The sequence below is a fragment of the Microcaecilia unicolor genome, chromosome 7 (genome assembly GCF_901765095.1).
Source record: "Microcaecilia unicolor chromosome 7, aMicUni1.1, whole genome shotgun sequence".
NCBI lineage: Eukaryota > Metazoa > Chordata > Amphibia > Gymnophiona > Siphonopidae > Microcaecilia > Microcaecilia unicolor.
Window position 1 is genome coordinate 120,595,268 of NC_044037.1, and position 25,801 is coordinate 120,621,068.

At 41.9% G+C, this 25,801-nt stretch overlaps 1 protein-coding gene across 1 annotated transcript in view; it reads right to left on the reverse strand.

Moving 5' to 3' along the window:
- Nucleotides 1–330: 330 nt before the first annotated feature.
- LOC115474784 (breakpoint cluster region protein-like) overlaps nucleotides 331–25,801 on the reverse strand; it is a 262,364-nt gene continuing 236,893 nt past the window's right edge. The window contains 4 exon segments of the mRNA XM_030210439.1: nucleotides 331–3,303; nucleotides 3,841–3,982; nucleotides 4,321–4,426; nucleotides 5,341–5,475. Coding sequence (XP_030066299.1) covers nucleotides 3,214–3,303; nucleotides 3,841–3,982; nucleotides 4,321–4,426; nucleotides 5,341–5,475 — 473 coding nt within the window. The 3' untranslated portion in view covers nucleotides 331–3,213.

The window sequence follows — 25,801 nt, forward strand, 5'->3', positions numbered from 1 at the left end:
TGTTGTGATTTTAAATGTGAAAACCAGACTCGAACCCCAACAAGCAAAATAACCGGGAGATTTTTTTTTTTTTTAAATCTATAAGAACATAGCATAAGAATAGCCATACTAGGCCAGATCGATGTTCCATCTAGCCCAGTATCCTGTTTCCAACAGTGGTCAGTCCAGGTCATAAGTACCTGGCAGAAACTCAAATAGTAGCAACATTCCATGCTACCAATCCCAGGGCAAGCAGTGGCTTCCCCATGTTGTCTGTCTCAATAGCAGACTGTGGAGTTTTCCTCCAGGAACTTGTCTAAACCTTTTTTAAACCCAGATACATTAACCACTGTTACCACATCCTCCTGCAAAGAATTTCAAAGCTTAACTATTCATTGAGGGGTCCTTTTATTAAGCTGTGTTGCATTTACATCCCTTGATAGATAGAGTTTTGGGGGCATATTAATACTGTTTTTAGATTAATTCTGTTTGTGTGTATTGTTTATGAGTGTGTATTTGTAATCCACCTCGTTAAAGGCGGGAAATAAAATAAAATTCTTGATGGTCTGCATTTTCAAAGGGAACTTTGGTGGGACATTTCTTTTGAAAATTGTCTTGTAGGTACTGGAAACTAGCTGGATATTTCAAAAGTGCCTCTGAAGTTTGCAATCTTTCCTCTGGTCCGTTTTTTTAAATCCTTTTCCTGGTTTATTTTCCCATTTATGTCCTTATGGCCCTCATTTTACAAGTCCTATTCACATTTGATAGGAGCATAAACTGGCACTTAAACGTTTATCTTGTATATAAATGTCTAATTACCCATTTTACAAAGCTGGGATATGCACATATGAAACCCAGTACATGCAAATGGCATGAAGCACGATCTGGACATATTTAGAGTGAGACAAGGAAGGGGCAAGTTCATAGACTTTATTCCCCATTTCTGAAGAGGACTAAATGTCTATGCCCTAAGAGAAAACAACTGCTATTGATCAGCATTCCACTGGAGGGATTGGTGGGGGGGGGGGGGGGGGGGAGGCTGCCCCCTTAATTCACCAGTAGATTTTGTTCCCCTGAAATGCCAATCTGGCAAGTGAAACCAGTCACTCTGAGCATTTGGGATATGTGCTGGTTTTGAACCTATTGATATTATATGTACTTATTTTTCTAAAATGGAGGTTTATGCTGCATGTACCTGGTGCATACAGGAGAAATGGACATTTATTTTAAAACAGGCTGTACACTGAGAGTCAAGGCAGAGCTGTGACAGTACCCCCTCCTCAAAGGCCTCCTCTCCTCGATCTGGGGCAGCGCATCACAGGAAACTGAAGAACCTACTCAGGAACACAGGAGCAGGAGGACTAACCAACTTCCATGAAGAGTCCTTGAAACCGTAGGCCCATCTGGAATCAATGTGTCCTAGACCATGTGCCTATGGTCCAGTTCTTCAGGCATGGTACAAGAAGCACAAGGTTAATGACATCAGTTCACAGAGACCTTAGCCACCCAATCAACCATGGCTGAATGCAAGCAAACTGTCCAAAGAAGCGTCCCAACAGGAGATCTGTGGCATTCTGTTCTCCCGATGAAAAGAACACTTCTCTGCTAGAAAGAGCAAGTCCAAGCAAATGGCTAGGTCCTGGGCAGAACTGAACAGGAGTAGAACCAAAACTGAAGACAAGATGCTGAAGCAGGACTGGACTGTAGACAAGATCAAAGTCAAGACAGGAACACCGTGACCAACACCAGACAACTCATCAAGCTCATGGCTTTCACAATCTGTCATGATCACAGGAACAGTGAGCCCTTGGACTGCATATGGAGCTGCGGAAGAAAAGTCCCCTGGGCTGGCACAAGGCAGGAGTCAGGACAAGACAGGGCATGACAAGGCAAGACTGAGCAAGGCAGAACTTTACAAGGCAAGATGAGGCAAAGCTAGACAAGAAAAGGCAAGACACAAGGGCCAAGGCAAGGCTAGACAAGACAGGGACTAGATCCAGACAGGGCAAGGAAAATAAGGCATCGGGGCTAGACTGGAATCCAGACAGGGCAAGACAGTGGGGCTAGAACTGGAACCCAGACAGGACAAGGCAAGACAAGGAATTAGCCTAGAACTGGGTCCAGACAGGCAAGAACTGGATCCAGACAGGACTGGGCAAGGCACCAAGGAAGATGGAGAAAGCAGGAACTAAACACTAAAGACAAGGCAAGGCATGGAGGAAAATGAGGACTAGACAGGGCTGCAGTATGGCAGGAACTGTGTATGTCTAGTAGCGCTTTAGAAATGATACGGAGTAGTAGTAGTATTTTGTGCTTCTTTTTCACCTGCCTCCATTTCCCCACTTTCAGTGAACCATTGTCCTCTAACTTACTGTTTCAATACCTCCCTATCTAGTCCTTACTCTGTGTCTGTTTCCTTCTCTTGGTCCCCTTTCTTCATCTCCTTCCCTCACTGTTCATCTCATTCTCAAATATCCTTCTTCATTTCTTCATTTCCAGCATTATTCATTCCCCCCCAAAATACCCCCTACCAGCCTCTCTGACCATTCCCCAGGGCCCTCCTTTTGATAGGAAGGAGGGCCAAAGAAACCTTCCTCTTCCACTGTCTCTAAGCTTCTCAGCTCAGTTGCTGATGCTATGTGGAGCAAAATGTTGGTTAGATGACTCTTCCAATGTCTATGCCCTTAACCATTCTCACTCATCCTTTCCTAGTTCACCCTTTCCAGAAAAATGCAGCTAACAATATGCACTATGGGGATATGGAAGGAGGGCTGCACATAAACTCATAAGTGCTGTGGTGGTCATTTGACCATCTCCTCTGCTTTCAGTGCCTCTGCTGACTTTCAGAAGCTGATGCTATAAGAGAAGATAACAGCACATGCACCTATACTCCTTCAGCTTCCCTGCTGTGAATGCTGTTGGCTGCATTTTGTCATTGCTGGCTTCAGGCTTCTGGTTACCATTGGTAACTATATTTTTGGTGTGCTGGTTGGCTGAGTTATATTGCATATTGAACCAGATATGGGACCTTTATCTTAGAATGTCAGAAAAGGGATCCTCCTTGATGTGAGGTGAAGGGATCTTGCACAGTGAGACTTCAGGTGCATCCTTGAGAAGAGAAAGGGATTCCTTCAGGTATTAAAGAATGCTCTTCTTGAGGTGTAAAGATCTTCCCAAGGTTCAAGAGAATAGGTCCTATGATGAAAGGACACTCTGGGTTGGCGAGTGTCATTGTTACGTCTCCAGGGAATCAGAAGTAGTGGGTTTTTGCTGTTCCTCTTCAATGGACAGATTGCACTGCAACAGGTATAAGAGGACTTGAACCTGAGGAGATGAAAGCACAGTGTATTAGATATGAATATAACTGCATGTGATCTCATCATAACATCTCTCTTCCTTGCCCACATCCCGTCTCTCTCTTTCTCATTCTCCCCATATTTTTTTCAGCATTCTGTCTATCCCAGTTCTACAACCTCTCTCACTCCAGTCTTCCCAGGCAAAAATCTTTTCTTCCTTCTTTCTCCCATTCATACTTTCTGTCTCTCAACTTCTCCCCCCCCCCCCCCCATCTCAACTCCTCCCTTTCTTTCCATCCATTCTAACAACATTTCTGTCTCTCCCTTCTCTACTTCCCAACTTTTCCATCTCCTTTTCATTACATCTGTTCTTTCTTTCCCACCCAAACATTTCTTTCCTCCTTTTCTCCATCCTTATCCATATCCTATGCCTTTGCCTCACCATCCCAACCTCTCTCTCATCTTCATTCAGTGTCTTCAAGTTTGTTATTCCAATATCTTGCACTCTGCTTTTCGTTCTCGGTCTGCTTTTTCATCTCTTCCCTAAGACCCTTAGGTTCTGTACCTGCACAACTACTTCCTTGGAAAAATCAAGAGGGGATTCCTGCAGAGATGAGTCCCCAGGGAGTTGGCGCAGCAGTGTGGGGCCAAACACTGTGGCCAAATTATACAGGGACATCTTATTCACAGACTCATTGGAAGCAACACTGTAGAGAGAGAGAGAGAGAGAGAGAGAGAGAGAGCAAGAAAAAAATGTAAGTCCTTCTCAATGAGGAAATTTTCCCCATTCATATTTTCTGGTCTAAAGTTTTTAAGATATGACAGTGTAGCATATTAAGAATCCATGCAGAGCTAATAGGGATGGCATTGTGGAATGATTTTTGAAACCTCTAAAGAAGCATTTGAATATCCATTCAGAGGTAAGAGCTGCACATTTTAATCCAACGTTGCAGGATCAAGTATAACCCTTGACTTGCCTGTTTTTGCCACCGCTAGAAATTTGAGAGAGATTAAAGAATGTATAAGGGAAATATAGTTTGGTTACCATTTCAAGTGATCCAGAAGGAAAATGAGGGTGTCAAAATTGGCTTTGGGGAGACAGTGAACCAGGTTCATTAATTGTTCTTTCTTCTCTACAGTGTCTATAATACCTTTATGAAAATAACATGGATAAAAATTACTCTTTTGTCCACCAAGAAAGTGAGAAAAAACGATCCCCTGAAATTATTAGTTATTCCCCTGTTATTAGTTTCTCTGCTCTGTGGTTCCCAACTCAATTAACCGGTTGAATATCTCATTTTAAACATTTGATTCCAGTAGATTGACAATTGACTACAAAGTTCAGGAAGTATTGTTTAGAATATAAAAATATAAGATCTGCCATACTGGGTCAGACAAAGGTTTGTGAAACCCAGTATCCTGTTTCCAGCAGTGGCCAATCCAAGTCATAAGTGTCTGGCAAGATCCCAAAAAGTAGATAGATGTTCCCAAGTCTACTTTCTTAATAACGGTTAATGGACTTTTCCCCAGGAACTTGTCCAAATTATTTCTAAATCCAGTTATGCTAATGGCTTTTACCACCTCCTCTAGCAATGGATTCCGGAGTGTAATAATACACTGATAAGACCTTTTACTAAGCCGCGGTAGCATTTTTAGCTCATGCTAAACGCTAGAGACGCCCATATAGCGTTGCCGTTGCTAGCATTTAGCTTGCATTTATAACACTCCTGCAACTTAGTAAATAAGCCCTAAGTGAAAAAATGTTTTCTTTTAATTGTGCTGCTTAATAACTTCATAGTGTGTCCTCTAGTCTTTTGTCATAAAGCAGTAAGGTCTCTTGCAACAGCTAATGGCTATGTGGCCCTTTATCTCTTTGAGACCATCTCAGGATTTCTTTCCTCCCCTCTTTCTGTCTTTCATCATGTATACTTCTAAAACACTGCAGAATACTCATAAGATACTTGTATTTGACTGCCACTCCTGCAGATTTGACTACCACTCCTGCAGGCAACAATCTTCCTAGCTGTGTGTCTGTCTTGCTAGTGAGAGGGCTGCCCCTGCTTACCAATTGCTCTGGTGAAGTCCTTGAAGAGGTGGAAAGTGAGGAGTGGCTCTGGCAGCTCCCTCAGAAAAAGCTTCAGGATGCCTGCCACAGCATGGATGTCCAGGACTTTCATGTGTGCAGATGCTTCTTTCACATCTGGGAAGAAGTGGAGCAGAAGTTAAGAGACCCTGAGAGTATGTGGGAACTGGCAGTGACCAAATTCTCCAGGCCTCCTTTTCTTATTCACTGTGCCCTGTGAGGTGTTTACAAAGTCATTAAACTTCTACTGTGCTTTAATTGAAGTTTGTAAACTCTTGGGTGAAGAGACCCATGGACCTTGCCACATGTATTGGATATACACTTAATAAATCTGAATAAATACATATTCTTGATGAGATTTGTAGTCTCATGAACTCCTGAAATGCAAAGGATAAGGAAGAAGGAGAAAAATTTCAGTTTTTAAAAATACCAACTGTCTCCCTGCTGTGAGATATCCATAAACATTTTATTGTGACAGGAGAATCCAATGTTCTCTTATTTCTTTTGGATATGCAACACAGAAGTGTTATATATTAAATGTGGGGATATAATTAACTGAAACACTCTAATGAACACCACTATTGTATGAATTTGGGTGTGGAAAACTCATAGCATATTTTTCCCCTCATAAATAATATCACATAGGGTAGGGCAGGAAATGCTTCTACATTTGGTTTTTCTTGAACAGATTAGCTAGTCTGAACAAAACATTTCTGGTCCTTTGTGGTGCAACAGTTCCACCTTGTGGCTACTTCTCTAAATGTATTTCTTTTTCATTTATTTTCAAGCTGATATTTAAAGGCTTTAGGCAGGCTCCTAAGTTCATAAATGAGCCTCTTTTAATCTTACTAATGCCAGATACCTATATCTATGCTTATAGTCTGGCCAGGCTTCTAAATTTAGGACCCCAAATTAAGTGAGTGGCAGCAGGAGCGGGTTTAATGCAGCGAAATAAGTTAGAAGCTTGACATCAAAATTGGGTTTCTTACATTTAGGAACAGAAGTAGTGGCACAAAGGATAACTTTTAGGGGATCCTAAATTTATTTGAATTTTCAGATAAAACTTAGGATCCTAAGTCTGGCCTAACTTAGGTGCCTAAATTTAGGAGAACAACCTTTTTTTTGGGGGGGGGGGGGGGGGGGGGGGGATATCAGCCCTTAGTTGGTCAATATTCAAAAGGATGGATGCAGTTAACCTATGGTTGAACTGCACAAGTCCCTGTGTAAGTCATTTTGTTTTAAACTTCCATGCTGTGTAATGGATATGTAATAATGTAGACAACTCAACATATGACCACATTTTTTTCAGATACAAAAAAAGGAGGGGAAGGAGCATTGCAGAAGTGGTGCCAAAAGTAATCCAAGATACTGGCAATATTCAGCTTCCATAGTAGTGCCAGGATTCATTAGTAAAACAGATAGTTATACATGTGGAGGCAGATTCTAGAAAGGATGTACAAATCAGAATCAAGTCATCCCCTATTATTTTAGAACAGGATCTGCCAGGGTAGAGCCTGTTCTGAAATACGTCCAGGAATAGGTGTGTATGTGCTGGTTATGTGCAACAGGAGCTTCCATTATACAAACATCAATATCTAAAATATTAAGGAGGTCAACCCAGCAACATAAATGTTTATGTGCCAGCACATATACATGTATGTTGGTATTATCTATCTGTGATTTTTATATATTTTCAGGACCTCATTATAAAGGGGTTCCAGATAACTGCATGTCTGTTTCATTTTAGTTATATATTATTCCTGGTTCTTTTTATAATTTGTTTGTGGTTTTATTTTTTTCATAATTGTACATCGATTGCTTACATTTTATGTAATTTTTGGTTATGATGTTATTTTGTATGTTTTCAGACTCCTAAAGCAGGCATCTTGCTGAAACACGGTGCAGTGTTGAGTCTTTTATAGAATAAAGTTTTACTGTTTGAACATACACTGTCCTACTGGTGTTGTTTGGAAGTGTCGTGTTGGTCACACTACTCTTTTTACCGGTGTTGTGTCTGTAGTGTTCCATGTTCCTCCACTTTGTGGATTCCTTTCTGGTATTTCAGAACATACACATGTATGCATTGGAACATACATGTTCTTGCCATCCATTTTAGTAACTTAGGGGTCAATATTCAGCCGATGAAGCTCAGCATTTTGTTGACCTCTGCCAGCATTATTCCTGGATATTCAATGCCGGGCCCTGTCTAGGCTTCGGCATTGAATAACTGGTTTTGTGGAGATGGCTAACACATAGCTGGTTAAGTCCAATATTCAGCACCTAACCAACTATGGGTTATACCATAGATAGGACTGACTTTTAGGCGATTCCATTTATGCAGTTAACCTGGCCAAGTGCTGACTCCCCCCCTGGAATGCTCCCATAATAGCTGGATTTTGCAATTCAGTGCTAACTGATTATCTTCAGCTATGCTAACCGGTTAAATGCTGCTGAAAATGGTCAGTTAAGTCACCTTTTCAGCAGCAGTTATAAATCGTGTTGAATATCAACCCCCATACATGTTTATGTTTCACCAAGTTGTCACAGCATCTCATAACATTTGCATGTATCTCTTTTGGGAGGTGGCAGAGGAAAGGCTGTCACATAGGTCAGCTGTAGTGAAAGCAAAACAATAAGTTCTGACAGGCACACAAACTCAAATAATTGTCAGCACATAGCTTAACCTGTAGTAGGAAGGAGCGATTTTCAAATAGCCCACTTGTACTTGTAAAATGGCTTTTGGAAATTGCCAATCAGAAAAAATACATAAGGGGTAGCAAACTTTCAAAATACCTCAAAATGAGCATAGCAAACTACATGTTTCATGCTTTTGGGGGGATATTTTGGAAATTGCCCTCATTATGTTAATATTTACAAACCACAGTTTAATATTTTAAAGTTTGATGTCCAAATACATGTTTTTATAGGATTCTTCTGGGACCAATAGTGTTGGGATGATCATGATTCTTAAGTTACTCTCAAATCTTGGGAGGGGGTGAGATGCACAAGGCTGAGGTTTTGCCTAGGGCACCTAATACCCTTAGACCAACATGGCGGGGGGGGGGGGGGGGGGGTTATGACACTGGAGGATTAAGGAGGTGAACAATCCTAATGCCTCCAGTGAAGTGCTGCACAAAACAAACAACTTTCTCTAACCTAGATGTCCTCAGGAGCCTAACACATGCCAAGACCATGCCTTCTCCTTGCCATATGCATGTATTCACATTCTGGACATGTATATCCCAGCTTTCTAAAATCAGGATTTAGATGTGTATCGTTTATCATTTACTAAAATTTTCTATACTGCCTCATATGCCAATCAAGTCTAAACAAAGTAACAAAGTAAATGATGGCAGATAAAGACCTGTAAAGTCCATCCAGTCAGCCCAACAACATAAACTATGGTCTGTGATATTTTATATGTATACCCGAGTTTGATTTGTCCTTGCCATTCTCATGGCACAGACCGTAGAAGTCTGCCTAGCACTCTTCTTGAACTAAAAGTTCAGAAGTTAACTTCGAAGCCCCTTAAAATTTACATCTATATCTATTCAGTCATGATTAGGGTGTAGACCGTAGAAATCTGCCCAGCACTGGTTTTGTTTCCCAATTACCGGTGTTGCCACCCAATCTCCGCTAAGATTCCATGGGTCCATTCCTTCTAAACAGGATTCCTTTGTGTTTATTCCACGCATGTTTCAATTCCATTATTGTTTTCATCTCCACCATCTCCCGCGGGAGGGCATTCCACATATCCACCACCCTCTCTGTGAAAAAATACTTCCTGACGTTACTCCTGAGTTTGCCCCCTTCAACCTCAATTCATGTCCTCTAGTTCTACCTCCTTCCCATCTCTGGAAAAAGTTTGTTTGCGGATTAATACCTTTCAAATATTTGAATGTCTGTATCCTGTCACCCCTGTTTCTCCTTTCCTCCAAGGTATACATGTTCAGTCTAGGCAGTTAACAATAATAAAAATTACAAAATAAAATTAAGAAAGGAACTCCATTAGAAATAGAAAAAGAGAACATTTATACAGAACACATGCACACCTAATATCTTATTGGGTAACAATTGTAGTGCCTTTACTGCTCCCTCTCCCACCTTTATCTTTCTGCCACCACTCAGTGGGATAAGAAGAGATGCAGAAGATTAGTTTTCCAAGTCCCTTCCAAAGGCCATCCTAGAAAAATAAGTCTTAAGGGCTGAATAACATTGTCCATACAAAGTCTCTGAACATAGTAAAAGAGGTAAATTGTTCTATAAGGCTGGTGACAAGAAAAAGAAAGCACAATTTATTGTCTCGTCCTGCTTTGTTCTAGTAGTATACATGCTTAAATGCCAGTTTATGCAAATCCAAAATGTGATAAGGTTCTAGAATGACTGTTTTAAGTTTTGTACCACATAATCATTGGTTCGATTAAATGCTAGGGCCGCTGATTATCAGGTATAAAGAAACAGAGAAATGTAGGCAGTTAAAGACCATCCAGCTTATTTTTGAAAGAGAAAGACGCCCATATTTCGACCCAAATCGGGAGATGGGCGTCCATTTCCCTTGGGCGCCCAAATCGGTATAATCAAAACCCGATTTTTGGCGTCCTCAACTGCAGTCCGTCACAGAGACGGACAAAGATCATGGGGGCGTGTCGGAGGCGTGGCGAAGGAGGGACTGGGGCGTGGTTATCGACTGAGGAGAGATGGGCATCTTTAACTGATAATCGAAACAAGAAGGGCGTTTTTGACGAGAATTTGGTCCGCTTTATTTGGACCCTTTTTTCCAGGTCCAAGTCCCAAAAAAGTGCCCCAATTGACCAGATGACCACCGGAGGGAATCTGGGATGACCTCCCCTGACTCCCCCAGTGGTCACTAACCCCCTCCCACCAAAAAAACCCACTTTACAAACTTTTTTTGCCAGCCTGTATGCCAGCCTCAAATGCCGTACCCACCTCCATGACAGCAGAATGTGCTCTATCCTCTGACAGCCTTTCCCTGGTTCTGATGTGGCTCTCGGGTGCGTGTGACACCTTTTCTGTTAAGGGCACTGCAGAGTCACATCAGCAATGCATTGTGGTGGGTGTAGGGTATTGGGCTCCGTGATTCCACTAGCTTGTGTTAAATGCTCACGATGTTGGTAGTTGGTAGGCTCTACTCCTATGGTGCTTTTCCCTCTGCTTACTGGGTCAGAGTGTGCCCTGTTTTGTTTCCGGTAGTCAATGAGGTAGTGGCCATTTTTGTCAGCCACTTTTAGATCCCTTTCATGTGTTAGCCACGTTACAGCACTTAGTTCTTACCTTGAATGTTGCTGAAAGAGGGCATTGTACACCATTCTGCCAGCTCTGACCTACTGCTAATCTCAGTACCAGCGAGACTCGTTGCCAGTGGGGCACAACCTCTGATCTGCAGTTAACTGTGTGAGTAAAGGTGCTTTCAGCGAGATTAGTCTTCAGGTGTGAACTGCTGTGCCAAGGTTATACACCAGCAACAAGTCCTGTCCCTGGAGCACTTTTAGTGGGTACTGCAGTGCAATTCAGGCAGGCAGACCCAGGCCCATCCACCCCCACCCGTAACACTTGTGGTGGTAAATGGGAGGCCTCTAAAACCCACTGTACCCACATGTAGTTGCCCCCTTCAACCCTAAGAGCTATGGTAATGTTGTACATTTGTCCCTCCCCCGACCAAATGGCTTGGATTGGGACGTTTCTGAGCTGGGTGTTTTTAGTTTCCATTATCGCAACAAAAAAACCCGCCCATCTCAGAAGGGACCAAATCCATGGCATTTGGTCCGTCCAAACCATATTTTCGAAACGAAAGATGGACGCCCATCATAATACGATCTGTCCCGCCTATTCACATACCCGTTTTCGGACATAGATGCCCATGGAGATGGGCGTTCGCGTTTGTTTAAGCACCTCCATATGGACTAGCCAGTCTGCCCATCCTTGCCATCTACTCTCCCTATCACTTCTTTAGAGATCCTCTGTACTTGTCCCATGCTTGAATTACATACTGTTTGTCTTCACCTCTTCCACCAGGAGGCTATTCCACAAATTCACCACCCTTTTCATGAAGAAGTATTTCCTCGGGCTACTTCTGAGTGTCAGCATTACCTTGTGCAGTCCAGAGCCTAACCTAAGGATCCAGGGCCTACCCAGAGGCCTCTGGAAGATAATGCAAGCAGTTCTGACATTCCTCTTCCCTCCCTGGTCTGATCCCTGGTGATATGTCAGGATAGGTAGACAGACATCCCTATCATTTTGGACTTAGTTTACATGTCTTAGGGCCAGTGCTCAGGAAGAACAATTGAAACCAGACTATTGGTCTCCAATAACTGGTCCTTCAAAGGAATTCACACCTCCTTGGTAATCGGGAGATATCAAATCAAACAAAGCAAATTATACACAGGAAGATGCTGAGAAAAAATAGAATTCAGTTAAACCCAGAGAGGGATAGCACATGAACATTCACACACTGGACAGAAAATGCCATTTTCCAAGCCACACTTGTGTGTTGTTTTATTGTGATACAACCCACTGCCCCTGGGAAGTGGACCTGGGACCAAGAAAGGAACCCAGAACCTGACTTTTGGGGGGACATAGCTAACACTGAGTCTATCTCCTTTCACCATCCTATGCCCCCTCATTCCAGAGTTTTCTTTCATTTGAAAGAGACTTGCCTCCAGTGCATGAATGCTGCGTAGGTATTTAAAGGTCTCTATCATGTCTCCTCTCTCCCACTTTTCTTCCAAAGAATCAAATAAAATCAATTCAATTCTTGTATACTGCTACTATTGTGATTTATGGTAAGATATATTAAATGTTTTTTTCCTGGGGTTCTGTGGAGGCTGTTCCAGGGTTTTGGTGGATGGTGCTGGCTGAAAAAGGTTTAAAGTTAGTTTGGAAATTATTAATAGAGTTAGGTGAAGAAAGTGTGAGATGTTTCTTAAATATGGTTTTATTTTACAAGAATAGCCCACGATTAAGTGGGGATTGTACTATAAAATGTTTCTTGCTGTTTTAGGTACAAGTTAGGTTAAAATGGACTTGGAGATTCTGTATATAGTAAGTTTTGCATTAACTTCTATGGGGGGAAGGGGAAGCAACCTGGAGATTCAGTTAGGACAGCCAAGATTCTAAACCAAATAGGAAAAAAAACCCTGTCTTTTTCTGACAAGCTGCTTGGTGGAGGGACATCAGGTGTTCCTCTGGGGAGGGGGGGGGGGGTGAGTTGCTAGGGAGACTGCTGAGCTGGAAGAGAGCTGGCTGAGCACGGAGAGAGAGAGAGTGAGAAAAACGTTTGCTGGGTGTGTGAAATTTAAGAGAAAAAATGTATAGATTTTATGGGTTTAAAGTGAAATAAGTGATTGGAAAAGCAATTAAGACCCAAGCTTATGTGTGCCAGTTTCTGAAAGTGAGCTGAGGTGAGTGTGAATGTTCCAGTGTTAGCACTGAATTTCAAGGTATAAACAGTGATTTACCATTTTAGGGTGAGAGAGGCAGTGATTTGTGGTGGAAATTGTACTTAATGAGAAAGCCTATAAGGGTGTCAGGAAAAAGGGTGTAAGGATTTAAAGTGTGACAGAGGAGAGGTTGAAAGTGAATTTGATATTTGGAAAAAGAAACTTTTAGGCTGTGTCTGTGGGAAAGGTGTGTTGTTTGTGAGAGTTCTGAGTTCAGTGCAGGGTTTGGAATCAGACTGCAGGTTAAGGAATCCAGCACTGCTTTTGTATGAGTGTGCTGTATTCTCCAGATTGATCTGATAGCTATGCAGGGAAATGTTATGTTTTTATGTGAAGTCTGTGAGTTGGAATGTTGAATCACCATTTGAATATGGAATGGGTTACTGTGTGATATCCCTGAATGGAGTGCAAAAGCCCTCTGCAACAGTTTAGAACAGGGAATTAACAGTGAGAAATAGGCTGTGAAGTGAGTACTCCTGTAAATTATTTTGTTTCAAATAGAGAGAGTGGCCACAGTATTGAGAACTGATTAAATGTCACCAGAGAGGAGTCAGTGCCTGGACTAGCACAGGGAGTTCAGGGTCTTGCCTCCGTTTATTTTCTTTATAAGTGAGGTTTAGGAAGAAGAGATCGGTGAATTATCCTCTGCAGGATTTCCGGCTGAGCTCCAACGCAAGAAAGAAATCACCAAATCAATTCAAACACAGCTAAGTGACATTTGCAAAGGGTGTTGAAAGACATATCAGTTATTTTTGGTTTACAACATTTTAAGGGAAAACTAAAGAACAGGACAACATCAAATATAAAAAATCCATGTTTTCCTGACTTGCTTAAGTGTTCTGGGTTCAAGTGAGATCCCTGCACAAACATCCATAATACCCACCAAGACTCAAATTCTGACATCAATAGCAAGGGAAGAGTATTAAAACAAATATCTGATTTTGATAAAAAGACAATTTAAATACTTATCTGAAAAGGTTATTTTCTGCCTTTTTAGGTGATTTTGTTGAAAGAAACAGAAAAAGGTTAAGGGTATACATGTAGTTCTACATTTGAATGTTGAATATGTTATTGCAGTTCTATTAAGCCACTCACTAATTGTGAATTTGAGTTTATTTGAATGAAAATTTGTTTGCATTTATATTCAATAAAGAAAAAGATCATTTGCAAATCTGAAAGTTTGATCCTTCCATTTCAGGAACAAATCCTAAATTTAGCTTCTTTTCCTCCTTTATTCTTTGAGAGTAAAGGACAAGGTTAGTTTCTTTGTTCTACTCCCTTGGCTGTGGATGTGTGTTCCCTGGATGTTCGCCACGACTACAACAACAGGTATCTGGGAGCACATCACTACAGTCCAGCCGAGAGGGGTGGTAACACTATCCCCTTTCCAGGGTTCAGTGCAGTTTATATTTTAGGTACAAAAAAAGCTGATAATGTTAGTGTGAGGTATGAGAACAGTTAGAGATCATTGGTGTTAATGCATGAAACCAAAATATTATAGGAAAGGATAATGGATGATACCAGGAGGTAGAAGTTAAGGACCATAAGAGGAGCATAATCGAACGCGAATGCCCATCTCCATGGGCGTCTATCTCCGAGAACGGGTACATGTAGGGGCGGGACAGACCGTATTTTCGAAAAAAATGGGTGTCCATCTTTTTTTTCGATAATACGGTTTGTGCCGGGCAAATGCATCGGATTTGTACGGATTTGAGCTGGGCGGTTTCGTTTTTCAGCAATAATGGAAACCGAAGGCGCCCAGCTCAAAAACGAACAAATCCAAGGCATTTGGTCGTGGGAGGGGCCAGAATTCGTAGTGCACTGGACCCCCTCACATGCCAGGACACCAACCGGGCACCCTAGGGGGCACTTGTAACAATTTTTAAAAAAAGTAAAATACCTCCCAAGTCCATAGCTCCCTTCCTTTGGGTGCTGAGCCCCTCAAATCCCCCTCCGAAAACCCACTGCCCGCAACTCTACACCATTACCATAGCCCTTATGGCTGAAGGGGGGCACCTAGATGTGGGTACAGTGGGTTTTGGGGGCGGTTTGGAGGGCTCCCATTTACCACCACAAGAGTAGCAGGTAGGGGGGGATGGGCCTGGGTCCACCTGGCTGACGTCCACTGCACCCACTAACAACTGCTCCAGGGACCTGCATACTGCTGTGATGGAGCTGGGTATGGCATTTGAAGCTGGCATACAGGCTTGAAAAAAAAGTTGTTAAAAGTTGTTTTTTTTTGGTGGGAGGGGGTTAGTGACCACTAGGGGAGTCAGGGGTTGTCATCCCCAATTCCCTCCGGTGGTCATCTGGTCATTTAGGGCACATTTTTGGGACTTGTTTGTGATAAACAAGGGTCCAAAAAAGTGACCCAAATTCGCGCTAAAAACGCCTTTCTTTTTTCGATTATTGGTCGAGGGCGCCCATCTCTCCTCGGCTGATAAACACACCCCAGTCCCGCCGTCACCACGCCCCTGTCAACTTTGCCTGTTTCCGCGACAGATTGCAGTTGAAGACGCCCAAAATCGGCTTTCGATTATACCGATTTGGGCGCCCATGGGAGAAAGGCGTCCATCTCCCAATTTGGGTTGAAATATGGGCGTTTTTCTCTTTCGAAAATAAGCCTGTAAGAGACTTGGAGACTGGGTATCCAAATAGCAGATGGTGTTTAATGTGAGCAAGTGCAAAGTGATGCATGTGGGAAAGAGGAACCCGAACTATAGTTACGTGATGCAAAGTTCCACATTAGGAGTCACCGACCAGGAAAAGGGATAAAGGTGTCATCATTGATGATATGTTGAAACCCTCTGCTCAGTGTGCTACTGTGGCTAAGAAAGCAAATAGAATGTTAGGTATTATTAGGAAAGGAATGAAAAACAAAAATGAGGATGTTATGATGCTTTTGTATTGCTCCATGGTGCGACCACACCTAGAGTACTGTGAGCAATTCTGGTCACTGCATCTTAAATAAGATATAGTGGAATTAGAAAAGGTACAGAAAAGGGCGACAAAAATGATAAAGGGGATGGGACGACTTCCCTATGAGGAAAGGCTAAAGCAGCTAGGGCTCTTCAGCTTGGAGAAAAGATGGCTGAGGGGGAGATATGATAGAGATATATAAAATAATGAGTGGAATGGAACAGGTAGATGTGAATCGCTTGTTTACTCTTTCCAAAAATACTAGGACTAGGGGGCACGCAATGAAGCTACAAAGTAGTACATTTAAAACAAATTGGAAAAAATATTTTTTCACTCAACGTGTGATTAAACTCTGGAATTCTTTGTCAGAGAATGTAGTAAAAGCGGTTAGCTTAGCGGGGTTTAAAAAAGGTTTGACTAGCTTCCTAAAAAAAAAAGATTTTACCCATAACTGATGACTTGACTTATTCAATTGTAATTTTTAAGTCCATCCATGCAACTTTTGATTTGACCACCCCGCAAGCAAAACTATTAGACATTCTCCTCACTACTGCTCAACGGCAAATTCTGCAAAATTGGAAAAACGCACAGTTGCTGAATATTCACTTTTGGTGGAATACAGTCCACAGAAGTTTGAGTTCGCCGTGGCTGAGAAATGTCGGATGACAGTATCTACGAAAAAATTTTGGTCTATTTTGGAAAACTACCTTCAAACTATTCAGACCACACCTTAAACCAATACAAAGGACTTATATGTCAAACACCTGGACGCTTTCCCCTCCTTTTTCTTTTCCTTTCTCTTTTTTCCTCTCCCAACTACTGTGTTTATAGCTTTCAATGTTATTCCATCATTGTTTCCCTGTTATTGTATACTTGGAAATTAATAAAATATCTTGACAAAAAAAAAAGAAAACTCCATAAGCCATTATTAAGATGGGCTTGGGGAAAATCCACTGCTTATTTCTAGGGTAAGCAGCATAAAATGTATTGCACTGTTTTGGGATCTTGCCAGGTACTTGTAACCTGGATTGCTACTGTTGGAAACAGGATGCTGGGCTTGATGGACCATCTTTCAAGAAATGAAAAAAGAATCCAAATGTAGCAAAGAGGAAGCAGCATAAGCACTGGTAAGTTAGATACAAATCATTGATAAGGAAGGCTAAAAGGAAATTTGAAAAGAAGGTTTGCCATTGATGCAAAAACTCATAATAAAACCTTTTTAAGGTCCATTACAAGCAGAAAGCCTGCGAGGGAGTCAGTGGAACCATTAGATCATCAAGGAGTAAAAGGGCATTTAGGGGCCCATTTACTAAGACACCTAAGTGCCTACGTGCACCCAACGTGAGTCAATTTTGAGTTACCGCATGGCCTTTGCAGTCATTTCATTTTTGACACGCGTCTGCTAGGCGAGCTGGAAAATATTTTTATTTTCTGGTACACGGGCTGTAATTGGGCAATAATCATCTTTCTATGCATGTAGACCACTGCTGCATGGTTACCGTGTGAGACCTTACCACTAGGTCAATGGCTGGTGGTAAGGTCTCAGACCCAAAATGAACGCTCGGCAATGTTCATTTTGCCGCACATCCATTTTCAGCAAAAAATTTTAAAAGGCAATTTTTACAGGTGAGCTGAAAAATGATTCTGCATGTGCCCAAAACACGTGTCTACACTACCGCAGGCCATTTTTCAGTGTGCCTTTGTAAAAGGGCCCCTAAGGAGGTCAAGGTCATCATGAAGAAAATAAATGAATTCTTTGCTTTTGGGTTTTTATCGAGGAGGATGCAAAGAATCTACCTGTATTAATGGAGCACTTTGTCGGGGGGTGGGGGGGGGGGGTTCTTAAGTGGTTTTAATGTATCATTTTTATTCCCCTTCCCTTAATTCTTTCCTTTTTGTTTTCTTTACAGCTTTGACTGTGTGGCATGTTTGAGAAATATATACCCACTTATAGGTACAATACACATACAGTTGACTTCTTTTTGAGGTGACTTGAATTTTTCTTTGTTAAGGCATAGTTTTGTAGTTTGCTTTCATGTTGCTTCTAGGTTTATATATATATAATTTTTTAAATTAAAAAAAAATCTTTTACTCTTTATTGATAGATTTGGTTATATGTATGATTCATTTTGAAAGTGTTTTATTATCCTAAAGAGTTTGTGTGTGTGTTATGTATATGTAAATATAATATGTATACAAATATTTTTTAAAATATTATATATTTAGATATAGATAGATAATATTTTTCAAAATATTTATATACATGTTATATTTACACACATGGCCATTCATTCACATTTAAAGATGTAAGATTTCTTTATTGTTACATATGCAGGCTCATTTTTGAAAGAGATGGATGTCCAAAAAAATGACATAAATCGGCATTTGGACGTCCATCTCACAGAAACGTCCAAATCGGTATAATCAGAACCGCATTTTGGACGTGTTTCTCAGAAGTCCATCGGAAGGACGTCCAAATCTCAAGGGGGCATATTGGGGGCATGTTCAAGGTGGGACTTGGCTGGGCGTTCCTAAGACTTAGACATCTTTGAGCCATAATGGAACAAAGCAAAAACGTCCAGCACTAGGACATTTTGAGCTAGACCTGTTTTTTTCTTATGAATAAGGCACAAAAAAGTGCCCCAAATGACCAGATGACCATTGGAGGGAATCAGGGATGACCTCCCCTTACTCCCTCAGTGGTCATTAACCCATTCCCACCCCCAAAACACGTGTTGAAGAACATTACTTGCCAGCCTCAATGCCAGCCTCAGATGTCATACTCAGGTCTGTAACAGCAGCATGCAGGTCCCTGGAGTAGTTTAGTGTACTTCAAACAGGTGGACCCAGTCCCACCCCCCCACTCCCTGTTACACTTGTGCAGGAAACTGTGAGCCCTCCAAAACCCACCTGAAACTCACTGTAGCCACATATAGCTGCCCCCTTCACCCATAAGGGTTATGGTAGTGGTGTACAGTTGGGGGTAGTGGGTTTTTTTGGGGGGGTGGGGGGTTGGGGAGCTCAGCACACAAGGTAAGGAAGCTGTGTACCTGGGAGCATTTTATGAAGTCCACTGCAGTGCCCCCTAGGGTGCCCGATTGCTGTCCTGACATGTCAGGGGGACCAGTCTACTAAAAATGCTGGCTCCTCCCATGTCCCAGTGGCTTGCCTTTGGACGTTTTAGACTTGGACGTCTTTTTTTTTCGAAAATGGCCGAAAATCAATGACGTCCAAATCGCAAAACGTCCAAATTGCAGGACATCCATGGTATTTTCAAACACAAAAGATGGACGTCCATCTTTTTCAAAAATGACCTCCTTTCCGCTTCGGAATTTGGATGTTTTTGTAAAACGTTCAGATTCTGACTTAGACCTTTCTTTTGAAAATGCCCCTCACTGTCACTGTTCTTATATATTTTTTGTATTATGTATTTTTCATGTGCAGTCTTGGGACTTTTGCCACCGAAACACTGGTCTGTGTCAGGTCTTCTACTTTAGTGCCTAATAAGATTTTCAACTTGAATTCTCCCTGCTTGAGAGTCATGTCTCCCTCTACTTTCCTTTGAAGAGTCTACCTGTGCCAGAAATGGTATTTCAGGGTGACAGTATGGAGAAACTGAAACAAATAATGATGAACCTGGAAGATGTACCCTCCCCCCCTTTACAAAGCCACGCTAGCAGCTGCCTGTGTGGTATGGGCTGTGTTGGCATTGCCATGTGGCTTTGTAAAAGGAGTGGGGGGGGGGGGGGGGGTTAATAAGCCAAATTGACAAGTTAAAGAGCAGTAAATCACCTGGACTGGATGGTATACATCCCAAAGTATTGAAAGAACTCAAAAAGGAAATTACCAATTTTCTATTAACAATCTTTAACCTGTTATTAAAATTGTCTATGGTACCTAAGATTGGAAGGTGGTGGTCAATCTATCACCAGTGGTGATCTGGGAAATTATAGACCAAAATGCCTAACATCAGCCCTGACAAAATAGTAGAAATTATTATCAAGAACAAAATTACTGAACACATAGACAAACATGGTTGGAACAGAGTCAACATGAATTCATGGATTCACCCATTTGCTACATTTTTTTAAAGACGTGAATAAACAGGTAGATAAAGGTAAGCCAACTGATGTAGTGCATCTAGATTTTCAGAAAGCTTTTCATAAAAGGCCCTCATGACAAACTCCTGAGAAAATTAAAAAGGGATAGGAGGCAATATTCTGGTATGGACAGGAAACAAATTAAAAGATAAAAAACAGAGAAGGTGAACAGTGGAGTGCCACAGGGATCTGTACTGGTACCAGTGATTTTTAATATATTTATAAATGATCTGGAAATGGGAATGATGAGTGAGGTGATCATATCTGCAAATGACTCAAAACTATTCCAAGCTGTTAAATTGCATGCAGACTTTGAGAAATTGCAAGAGGACCTTACGAAATCGAAAGACTGAGCATCCAAATGACAGACAATTTCATGTGGACAGGTGCAAAGTGATGCACATTGGGAAGAATAGTCCAAATTATAGCTACATGATGCCAAGTTTCACATTAGGAGTCTCTTGCCATGAAAAAGGTCTAGGTGTCGTGGTGAAAACGTTGACATCTTCTGCTCACTGTGTTGCGGCAGCCCAAAAAAACAAACAGAATGCTAGGAATTATTAGGAAAGAAATAGAAAATAGAACAATATTATAATGTCTCTGTATCGCTCCATTGTGCTACCTCACTTGAGCATTGTGTGCAATTCTGGTCACCACATCTCAAAAAAGATTACAAAAGTTATAAAGAAGGGTGACAAAAATGATTAAGGGGTGGATCTCCTCTCATATGATGAAAGGCTTAAGAAGTTAGAGCTCTTCAGTTTGGAGAAAAGACAGCTGAGGTATGATATGATAGAGGTCTACACAATCCTGAGTGAAGTAAAACAGCTAAATGTGAATTGATTGTACTTTCTGAAAGAGTAGATAAAGACTAGGGGCACACCATCAAGTTGCACAGTAAAACTTTTAAAATAAATAGGGAAAAATATTTTTCACTCACCGAATATTTAAGCTGTGGAACGTGCTAGAAATTTTGGTAAAAGCAGTTAGCGTTGCTGGGATTAAAAAAGGATTGGATAAGTTCTTGGAGGTGAAATCCATAAACTGTTATTAAGGTAGTACTGAGGAATGCCATTGCTTATCCATGGAGGTCGGTAGCATGGAATCTTGGTAATTATTGGGATTCTACCCAGTACTTGTGAAATGGCTTGATGATATGGGGCTAGATGGATCTTTGGTCTGACCCTGTATGGCAAGTATTATGTTCTTATGTCAGCAGTAAAGGGATAGTGAGGGCATTTTTTTAAAACACCATCCTTCATTGTACTTCTGTTACTGATGGTAGCATGCACACTGAATACACTCCAGAGAATTATGTGCCAAAAAAAAATCAAAATAATAAACACCAACACAGCACAGTATATTAAACAGAATAGTATTTACAGTATTCTGGAAATATATGCAGATATTTTAACGCTTGATTTCCAGTCCTGTTGGCCATGTGAACAGTGATGTTCACTAGCACTGTAACAGAAATCCTGTGGTTACTGGCAAGTGGCAACCATAAAATGATTTGCCAATCATTTTTTTTTGGTAGATTGCTGAAGGACCACAAGGCCTCAGATCTGCTGACGTTTAGATTACTGTTGAGTTGCCAAACATGTTTGGATTACATGTTATCTGTATTAGTTGTATCTAATGGTTAGAGTAATGAGTGAAGAATCAGGGAAGCCAAAGTTCAAATCCCAATGATGCACCTTGAGATCTTGGGCAAGTCACTTAACTCTCCATTGCCTCAGGTACAAACTAGACTGTAAACCCTTCAGGGAGATGAAAATATCTACTGTACTCAAAAATACTTGCCTTGAGCTACTACTGAGAAAGGCCTGAGCTAAATCAAAACCCAGTACTAGGCATACTATGAATGAATACAAAAACCTACAAAAGTCACTCAGGACCTATTGAGCAATTGTACCATACCATAATAGCACTAACTTCTAAGAGTAATGTTACAAGAGCCTAACAAGGAAAAGACAGCACCGTAAACATTGCAGTGTACATATGGGGAAAACTAAACAAGTCAGATTAGTAAAGATCAATCCTACACAGATATGCAGTGCTAACAGAATACCTGGTCTCTTTCATGCTTGCACAACGCAGACAGACCATCACTAAGTACAGAATAAGTACCCATAAACTAGAAATAGAACTATGTAGACAGAAATCAAAATGAACTTCCAAGAAGCCAGAATCAGCATACAGTGCAACACCAGAGAAAGAGAAACAGTAATGAATGTCCCCCATACTGTGCAAAACAAAGAGAGCAGATGTAAATGTCAAAAACAGACATATTCCAATCACTACATTAAAAAGTAACAAATAATATTGAAAAAGAGAAATAGGGTGATAACCCTCGACTTCTCTTTACCACATTGAACTCTCTCCTCAAGGTGCCCCCTCCCCCAACTCCCCCTTCATTATCTCCTCAGACCCTTTTGAATTCTTTCACGACAAGGTTCAAAAGATAAACCTTGAATTCTCTACCTCTCTACCTCTCCCTCCACTAGTCCGTTCCCCTCTCTCTCCTTCCCCTCATTCCTTTTCCTCCTTTCCTGAAGTTACTATAGAGGAAACTACACTTCTCCTTTCTTCCTCAAAATGTACCACCTGTTCCTCTGATCCCATTCCCACCCACCTTCTTAATGCCATCTCACCTGCTCTTATTCCTTTTATCTGTCACATTCTCAACCTCTCACTTTCCACTGCAACTGTCCCTACTGCCTTTAAACATGCTGTGGTCACACCTCTCCTTAAGAAGCCTTCACTTGACCCTACTTGTCCCTCTAATTACCGACCCATCTCCCTCCTCCCTTTTCTCTCCAAATTACTTGAGCGTGCTTGTTCACCACTGCTGCCTTGATTTTCTCTCCTCACATGCTATTCTTGGCCCACTACAATCTGGTTTTCGCCCTCTCCACTCAACCAAAACTGCGCTTACTAAAGTCTCCAATGACCTATTACTAAATCCAGAGGTCAATATTCCATCCTCATTCTTCTTGATCTTTCCGCTGCTTTTGACACTGTTGATCACAGCATACTTCTCGATACCCTGTCCTCTCTTGGATTCCAGGGCTCTGTCCTTTCCTGGCTCTCTTCCTACCTCTCCCTCCGCACCTTTAGTGTTCACTCTGGTGGATCCTCTTCTACTTCTATCCTTCTGCCTGTCGGCGTACCTCAGGGTTCTGTTCTTGTTCCCCTCCTCCTTTCTATCTACACTTCTTCCCTTGGTTCATTAATGTCATCCCATGGCTTTTCCTACCATCTCTATGCTGATGACTCCCAAATCTACCTTTCTACCCCTGATATCTCACCTTGCATCCAAGCCAAAGTTTCAGCGTGCTTGTCTGACATTGCTGTCTGGATGTCTCAACGCCACCTGAAATTAAACATGACCAAAACCGAGCTTCTCATTTTCCCCCCCAAACACACCTCCCCACTCCCCCCGTTTTCTATTTCTGTTGATGGCTCTCTCATTCTCCCTGTCTCCTCAGCTCGAAACCTTGGGGTCATCTTTGACTCTTCTCTCTCCTTCTCTGCTCATATCCAGCAGATCGCCAAGACCTGTTGTTTCTTTCTTTACAACATCCGTAAAATCCGCCCCTTTCTTTCCGAGCACTCTACCAAAAACCCTCATCCACACCCTTGTCACCTCTCGTTTAGACTACTGCAATCTGCTTCTTGCACCTCTACCCTCTCCAATCGGTTCAAAACTCTGCTGCCCATCTCGTCTTCCGCCAGGGTCGCTTTACTCATTCTACCCCTCTCCTCAAGTCGCTTCATTGGCTCCCTATCCATTTTCGCATCCTGTTCAAACTTCTTCTACTAACCTATAAATGTACTCACTCTGCTGCTCCCCAGTATCTCTCCTCACTCGTCCTTCCCTACATCCCTTCCCGTGCACTCCGCTCCATGGATAAATCCTTCTTATCTGTTCCCTTCTCCACTACTGCCAACTCCAGACTTCGCGCCTTCTGTCTCGCTGCACCCTACACCTGGAATAAACTTCCAGAGCCCCTACATCTTGCCCCATCCTTGGCCACCTTTAAATCTAGACTGAAAGCCCACCTCTTTAACATTGCTTTTGACTCGTAACCACTTGTAACCACTCACCTCCACCTACCCACCTCTCCTCCTTCCTGTACACATTAATTGATTTGATTTGCTTACTTTAGTTTTTGGCTATTAGATTGTAAGCTCTTTGAGCAGGGACTGTCTTTCTTCTATGTTTGTGCAGCGCTGCGTACGCCTTGTAGCGCTATAGAAATGCTACATAGTAGTAGTAGTAGTGATATCTAGATAAGCTGATACATTTTTTGATTAGCTTTTGAAGGCCAAAACATCCTTCTTCGGGTCAGGATAATATACGCCCTAACAAAGGAGGCTCGGCTGCTGAATGGTCAAAAATGTGTTAAGTTAGGCCAATGAAAGGTATCGGCATATTTTCCATTTTTCTTTGTTTTATAACACAGCTACCACACAACTTTATCCAAAATTAAAAATAACTCGACAGATATTCAGCTTGCTAAATTAGTCCCAGATATTCAGTGCCAGGCCATGTTTGGCCACTGGCACATCCAGGGCTAATTCACAGTGCCCCTGGCTGTCCGAGCTTATGCTGCTGCACAGGATTCCTTTATGCACATCACACTCATGTTTGAATTCCGTTACTGTTTTCATCTCCACCACCTCCCGCGGGAGAGCATTCCAAGCATCCACCACCCTCTCCGTGAAAAAATACTTCCTGACATCTTTTTTGAGTCTGCCCCCCTTCAATCTCATTTCATGTCCTCTCGTTCTACCGCCTTCCCATCTCCAGAAAAGATTTATACCTTTCAAGTATTTGAACGTCTGTATCATATCACCCTTGTTCCTCCTTTCCTCCAGGGTATACATGTTCAGGTCAGCAAGTCTTTGGTCATACGTCTTGGAATGCAAATCCCATACCATTCTCGTAGCTTTTCTTTGCACCGCTTCCATTTTTTAAAAATCCTTCGCAAGGTACGGCCTCAAAAACTGAACTGAACACAATACTCCAGGTGGGGCCTCACCAACGACTTGTACAGGGGCATCAACACTTCCTTTCTTCTGCTGATCACACCTCTCTCTATACAGCCTAGCAACCTTCTCGCTACGGCCACCGCCTTGTCACACTGTTTCGTCGCCTTCAGATCCTCGGATACTATCACCCCAAGATCCCTTTCCCCCTCAGTACTTATCAGACTCTCACCGCCTAACACATACGTCTCTCGTGGGTTTCTACTCCCTAAATGCATCACTTTGCATTTCTTCGCATTGAATTTTAATTGCCAAACCTTAGACCATTCTTCTAGCTTCCTCAGATCCCTTTTCATGCTTTCCACTCCCTCCCGGGTGTCCACTCTGTTGCAAATCTTAGTATCATCCGCAAATAGGCAAACTTTACCTTCTAACCCTTCGGCTATGTCACTCACAAATATATTGAACAGAATCGGCCCCAGCACCGATCCCTGAGGCACTCCACTACTCACCTTTCCCTCCGAGCGAACTCCATTTACCACCACCCTCTGTCGTCTGTCCGTCAACCAGTTCCTAATCCAGGTCACCACTTCGAGACCTATCTTCAGCCCATCTAGTTTATTTAAGAGCCTCCTGTGAGGATTCCTTTTTAAGAAAATTTTTTATTTATGAAATTTCAAATATTTGACAAATGAAGCTAAACTTGTACAACTTGTACAAAAAAACTGATTGAAATAATAAGCACAATGCTATCATGAACCCCCCCCCCCCCCAGAAATTCAGTTCAAGTCCACTACAATTAGTAGTTCCAATTCTCATAACAAAGGAGAATAAAGGAAAAATACTAAGAAAAGATCCAGTACTTTCAAATTCCCCTATTATTTTAATTTAAAAAGGTTCCTTGGAAATGGATTTTATATGTGCTCTTTTCCTCTCCTAAGCTGAAATGCTTAGAGAAATGCCCCTCTTTCT